Genomic DNA, 6,195 nt, shown 5'->3' with positions numbered 1-6,195 from the left:
ACATGTATCAATTCGATGGTTGATTTGAAAGCTTTCAAAACCATATGGAATATAAAAGTCAAAATAATTTAACTGTGAAAACAATACTGTTCATTTTTTTCAAGAATGTGTTCGATGGAAAAAATAAGGTTTTTATGTCATAATTTGTTTAATATCCAATCCGATCAACCCATGATGTATTAATTATAGTTTTGTTTCATTATTTTTAATAAAAATTGATCCGAACCATCGGAAATAAATTATATAATAACAACAAAAAATATTTTATATATATAAATAAAATGATCAAATATATAAAAGAAAGTATCGATAATATATACAAATAAACTCACCATGCGCAAGACGCATGTCTTATCCTAGTAATATGTCTGAAATTTGTTGTATGTCGTCTAAATAAAAAAACACAACCTGCCGATATTTTTTCTTTTTAAAAAAAAAAAGACAAAATAATGTTGCTGTTGAGGTATACAGAAAACGTGGGAGTCTGAAAGGGAAGGAAGAAGAAGACCCGCAAAGGAAGGGTGAAATAAGAGAAGAGTTCAAAGAGAATGGGCAAGCACGTAATTCAAGAACTAAAATGTTTTTTTAAGACAAGAAGTGCAGTTAGTTTAAACTTTAAACTAAACGTGCAAGAAGAACAGGAATATATCATCAAAGAGGAGAGCGCAAGAAGCAAATCCTTTTGAGACCTGATCGTCGGAATGTATCACCGTATTCCGTCGCTAATGGAGCCATTACTTAGGAGAGTCTCGGCGCGTTGGCCTGTCATCGTTCAGGCTACAACGTGGACAGTGCTCCTCATGGTCACTGTAGCCGTGGCTTCTTTCGCTCCCGAATTGGCGTTTGTGTCTACGGTGTCGTCTTCGTGCGGTCGAGGAGATGGGTTCGTGAAGATTCCCATGGATTTTCCGGGGGAGAGTGTGTGCGTGCCGTCTCACATGGTGAAGAGATCGCGTTTCGATTTGTTTATGCCTCCTATTTTCGCAGCTGTTATGGTGACGGCGTCGGCTTGTTTGATCCGATCGTGTTTTGGAACAGAGGATATGGATGATGTATGAAATTTATAATTAATATATATTTTTTTTTGTAATTAATAATTTTTGGTCTTAAAAATTGCATCTTTTATATACTAAAGCGCAAGTCGCTTAACGAATAAAATTTTGACACGTAGGATATTTTTTTTTCAAATTTTAAAAACATAAATGCAAAGAAAAAAACATAACTGCAAAGAAAAATAAATGTAAAAACAGTTTCATTTCTTCTTCATAACTGATTTTTGTATGTAGAACAAAAAATTCCTAATAGTTCTCACACTACACCTATGATCTTTTGATCTTTGGAACCGGTAATCCTTTTTTCTAGATAACATTTAACTCACAACGTTTTAACTCAAATTCATTTCTAATTGCTTAATTTCCTAAATCTGTGTAACAGTTTCTAACTCTCTCTAAAATGTGATGGAAATTCAATTTAAACTGATAGATTGAAAAATTCTGTTCACGGCATCCATATTATCAAATGATAGAGCTATATCAACAAAAATCTCTGGCAAACCTACGGTGACACAACACCAGGCTTCAAACTGATAAGCTAATAGTACTCTAAAGTTGGTTGATAAAAGCTAATGGGCAGGTTAGTAACTCTAAAAATAGTCAACTCTTCTTGCTCAAATCCTAAATTATCTCATGTTTTTTTTTTTTGACAAAAGGGCTTTTAAAATTATGTCATGTTGAAATTTCTTTTTCATAACTTCTTTTATTCTAATCTATTGATATCTTTTTATTTTTTGCTTTTCCTTTCATAAAGGATAGGCAAAAGCTACATACTAGTTGAAAAGGATGAACGTAAAACAAGTCGGTAACATTTTCAAAATCGATTATACTAATTCTCGAGTTGTTGGAAAATGCTAATTTTATATGGTGATGATAATTTAGGGAAGGATATAAGAGAACTCACCTTAAAGCACACGTACAAGACATTTAAGAATTTTGACACGTGCCACAAGAAGAAAAATATGAGGGATCATTAGAAGACAAGAAACGAAAAAAACTCATATATCATGATGATATTATCATCTAATCTGATCAGGTTGGTCTTCCTTATTTTTTTATTTATGTGTTTATTTTGTTTACTTTTGATCTATATATACATTTTGCTTTATTTTTCTTATAAATTGTAGCCAAATTTGTCGATTTTCTTGAAAACAAAAATGTCAAAGCAATATAGCATTAAAAATGAATAACTGTAAAAGATACAGTGAAAAAAAAAACTATTGGACAAAGGTTGATAAACACTACTACAAAATATTAATGTTGACATTTGATAGTACTTATGCAAAATATATGTTTTTCTTCAATTTGTTTTTCATATGTAATAGCGTTTCTTTGATTTAGAAAGGAGATCAATAATTTAAAATTCATGGTTTATATTAGGGCTCTTAATATTAGACAACTCTAAGATATCTAGACATCAATCTTTAATTTTTCAAAATTCATCAGAAAAACATTATCATTGTTAAATTAATATATACTATATTTAGAGTTTATATCTATCATCAAATAAATAATACATGTGCATAGCACGGGAGATAATACTAGTATAGAATAAACGCAACGCAAAACTACATACGTTCACCATTTTTTTCTCCAATTCAGACATTACACGTTGATTCCTTTAGTTGAGTCGTAGAATATTTGACATTCTTTCATCTGTCGTGCTATTCACGACTAAAAAAGAGCATACAGTAATGAAATATGCACAAAATGGTCTTTAATTACAGTATCTCCTTCTTAACCAACGCGGTTGGCCTAGTGGTAGTTGAGGCCCAGAACCAATACGTTCCCCGCAGGTTCGATCCACGTGGAGTGCCGAGGGCCTCGCGGGAATAGTCGGTTGACCACGGTCGCCTAAAAAAAAAAAAAAAAAAAAAAATACTTTAGTTTTATTTTATTTTTATCAAAACTATAGTTTTATTTAAACCTTCAAAAACATACGCTTTAGGGTTTTGAATATAGACTAGTAGTATCAAATTTTGGAGAAATATAAAGTACACAATGTTCTCTTTCGCTACATCAAATTTGTGACAAGGCCTAGACTCGCTTAAATTAGAAAACTCATTTCTAAACGTGTAATGTTGTCGAATTCGTGGGACATTATTATAGGCCCAGTAAATACAAAGTCCAATGAAAATCTCGGCTTCTGTAAGCTTCTGCCTGAACCAGAGAGTTCCTCTTCAAAAAGAGATTTGTTTTATTTTCACAGAAACGTCCCCCAGTGTGTGCAGCGGGAAGCTTCGTTCTCTCCCTCTCTAGTAAGTTAGATTAATTTTCCTATCTTCAACTTTTCTCATCGATTGATTTCGCTGTTCCAGTACCATGTAATCGCCCCCTTGACTCAGATCTGAAATTATGCTCATGTTTGAATTATAGTCAGGTGAATAGAACTGATTCTCGATCGATTCTTCCTTCATACTTTGTGTGAGATGATGATGATAACGTTTCATTTAAATATATTTTTTTCCTGAGATAAAATCTTCTCAGCAATCAGAGGATCTATCATGTATATATAGTCTCCTGGAGATTATCGATCTCTGCTGCACAGATTCATGGGGAAAGGATCAGAAGATCTCGGGGAAGAAGGAAAGCTTGAGATCTACATCCTTAAAGTCTGATACATTTCCTGCTTGGTCTAAAACTGTTGGTGAATGCGAAGAGAATTTCGGAGTTAGTCGTGAGAGAGGCTTAACTACTGAAGATGTGTTGAAGCGTCGTCAGCTCTATGGCTTAAACGAGCTGGAGAAGCCTGGGGGCACTTCTATTTTTAAGTTGATATTGGAGCAGTTCCATGACTCGTTGGTTTGTATTCTCTTGGCGGCTGCCGTTATCTCCTTTGTGTTAGCCTTCTTTGATGGGGAGGAAGGAGGCGAGATGGGGATCACTGCGTTTGTTGAGCCGCTTGTGATTTTCTTGATCTTGATGGTTAATGTCATTGTTGGGATCGGGCAAGAGACTAATGCCGAGAAGGCGTTGGAAGTTTTGAAGGAGATTCAGTCTCAGCAAGCGACCGTTATGCGCGATGGGAATAAAGTTTCTAGTTTGCCTGCTAAAGAGCTTGTTCCTGGGGATATTGTGGAGCTCAGGGTTGGTGATAAGGTCCCCGCTGATATGCGTGTGGTGGCTTTGATTAGTTCCACGCTGAGAGTCGAGCAAGGCTCTTTGACAGGAGAGAGCGAGGCGGTTAGTAAGACCACTAAGCATGTGGAGGAGAATGCTGATATTCAAGGGAAGAAATGTATGGTGTTTGCAAGAACCACTGTTGTGAATGGGAAATGTATGTGCTTAGTTACTGACACTGGGATGAGTACTGAGATTGGAAGGGTGCACTCGCAGATTCAGGAAGCTGCGCAACACGAGGAAGATACTCCTCTGAAGAAGAAGGTTAACGAGTTCGGAGAAGCTCTGACGATGATCATTGGGTTGATTTGTGCGTTAGTGTGGCTCATCAATGTCAAGTACTTTATCTCCTGGGAGTATGTTGATGGCTGGCCTAGAAACTTCAAGTTCTCCTTCGAGAAGTGTACCTATTACTTTGAGATTGTTGTGGCGTTAGCGGTTGCTGCGATTCCTGAAGGTCTTCCGGCGGTTATTACCACGTGTTTGGCTCTTGGGACGCGGAAGATGGCTCAGAAGAACGCTCTGGTTAGGAAGCTGCGCAGTGTGGAGACTCTTGGATGCACAACGTTTATATGCTCTGATAAAACTGGAACTCTGACAACCAATCATATGGCTGTTTCAAAGCTTGTTGCTATGGGTTCTAGAGTTGGAACGCTTAGATCTTTCAATGTTGAGGGGACCTCATTTGATCCACGAGATGGGAATGGACGCTAATCTTCAGATGATTGCGAAAATTGCTGCCATTTGCAATAACGCTAATGTCGAGCAATCTGACAATCAGTTTGTTACTAGGGGCATGCCTACCGAGGCAGATTTAAAGGTAAGCGGTCTACTACACTGTCTTGCAACTTTTGTTTTTAACTAAATATTGGTGTTTGTTTCCTTGAACAGGTTTTGGTTGATAAAATGGGATTTTCCGAAGGATCCACTAAAGTCTCGACTTTGGCTGATGGCGATGTTTTACGTATGCGTTCTTAATTATATTTGTTTCTCATGTTTTCCACAGTTTTACCGATGTAATAAACTTTTGTATTATACCTTCCATAACATTATTAAGGTTGTTGTCGGCTATGGAGTGAACTAGAGCAACGGCTTGCCACTCTTGAGTTCGACCGGGACCAGAAATCAATGGGAGTTATGGTTGATTCCAGCTCAGGAAGGAAACTGCTACTTGTGAAGGTCTGTTTTTCTTCATTTAGCATATTATTTTGGATAATCATTTTTTTAATCTATAATTATGTGGCTTGTGTTTTGGTTCGCATGGACGCTTGTTATTAGTTGGAAAAGCATGTGTACAAACTGGAGGGCTCTTGTTCTCGAGGAGTCCTCAAGATCTTTCTCTTGTTTCTTTACTTATTTTTTCTTTATTCGACGTTTTGGTTTTTTTTTACTTTGTGCAACCTTTATAACATAAAATTTCTTTGAAGATGGAGGATTATCACAGCACAACTTTTGATTAACATTAATTTAACATAATATTGGCTAACAACAACACATCAGAAAACGATACAACAGTCGTGGATTTACTTCGGCTAATCAGAAACCAAAAAAAAAATTCCCAAATTCAGATCCCCAAACTTCCCAAACCCTTAATCCAATCTCCGTCGATTTAACCGCCGAAACCGTAGAGAGTACGTCCTTGCCTCTTCAAAGCATAAACCACATCCATAGCAGTAACAGTCTTCCTCCTCGCGTGCTCAGTGTAGGTGACAGCGTCGCGGATGACATTCTCGAGGAAGATCTTGAGGACTCCTCTGGTCTCCTCGTAGATCAAACCGCTAATACGCTTGACGCCACCTCGACGAGCAAGACGACGAATAGCAGGCTTGGTGATACCTTGGATGTTATCCCTAAGCACCTTCCTGTGCCTCTTGGCTCCTCCCTTTCCCAATCCTTTTCCTCCTTTCCCTCTTCCTGACATCTCCTCACAAAGTATTTAAGAAAAAGGAAAAGTAAATTCGCTTGCAGCTTTGATGGTGAAGAAATAAAAGGGTGACTGACATATATATATATATAAAGAGGA

At 36.9% G+C, this 6,195-nt stretch overlaps 3 protein-coding genes across 5 annotated transcripts; 2 read left to right on the top strand and 1 right to left on the bottom strand.

The window, feature by feature from the left end:
- Positions 1 to 527: 527 nt before the first annotated feature.
- LOC106344268 lies at positions 528 to 1,058 on the top strand. The gene has a single exon (XM_013783677.1). It carries the CDS (start codon positions 702 to 704, stop codon positions 1,056 to 1,058), a length of 357 nt encoding a protein of 118 aa, XP_013639131.1. The 5' UTR covers positions 528 to 701.
- A 2,225-nt stretch (positions 1,059 to 3,283) lies between these two features.
- Positions 3,284 to 5,547, top strand: LOC106343327 (calcium-transporting ATPase 1, endoplasmic reticulum-type-like). Of its 3 annotated transcripts, none has more exons than XM_013782506.1 (4): positions 3,284 to 3,310; positions 3,429 to 4,992; positions 5,064 to 5,136; positions 5,230 to 5,547. In XM_013782506.1, exon 2 carries the CDS (start codon positions 3,927 to 3,929, stop codon positions 4,884 to 4,886), a length of 960 nt encoding a protein of 319 aa, XP_013637960.1. In that variant the 5' UTR covers positions 3,284 to 3,310; positions 3,429 to 3,926; the 3' UTR covers positions 4,887 to 4,992; positions 5,064 to 5,136; positions 5,230 to 5,547. The 3 variants fall into 3 exon arrangements, with proteins under 3 accessions (XP_013637960.1, XP_013637959.1, XP_013637958.1); XM_013782505.1 differs by having other exon boundaries at positions 3,287 to 4,992; positions 5,230 to 5,351; positions 5,451 to 5,547; XM_013782504.1 differs by having other exon boundaries at positions 3,287 to 4,992.
- A 66-nt stretch (positions 5,548 to 5,613) lies between these two features.
- LOC106343328 (histone H4) lies at positions 5,614 to 6,146 on the bottom strand. The gene has a single exon (XM_013782508.1). It carries the CDS (start codon positions 6,091 to 6,093, stop codon positions 5,782 to 5,784), a length of 312 nt encoding a protein of 103 aa, XP_013637962.1. The 5' UTR covers positions 6,094 to 6,146; the 3' UTR covers positions 5,614 to 5,781.
- Between the last annotated feature and the right edge of the window lie 49 nt (positions 6,147 to 6,195).

The sequence above is a fragment of the Brassica oleracea genome, chromosome C5 (genome assembly GCF_000695525.1).
Source record: "Brassica oleracea var. oleracea cultivar TO1000 chromosome C5, BOL, whole genome shotgun sequence".
NCBI classification, from domain to species: Eukaryota; Viridiplantae; Streptophyta; class Magnoliopsida; order Brassicales; family Brassicaceae; genus Brassica; species Brassica oleracea.
This window is presented reverse-complemented; position numbering and strand designations above follow the sequence as displayed.

Coding starts and splice junctions, on each gene's coding strand:
- LOC106344268 (XM_013783677.1), top strand. CDS start 702: ATGTATCACCGTATTCCGTCGCTAATGGAGCCATTACTTAGGAGAGTC.
- LOC106343327 (XM_013782506.1), top strand. CDS start 3,927: ATGGGGATCACTGCGTTTGTTGAGCCGCTTGTGATTTTCTTGATCTTG.
- LOC106343328 (XM_013782508.1), bottom strand. CDS start 6,093: ATGTCAGGAAGAGGGAAAGGAGGAAAAGGATTGGGAAAGGGAGGAGCC.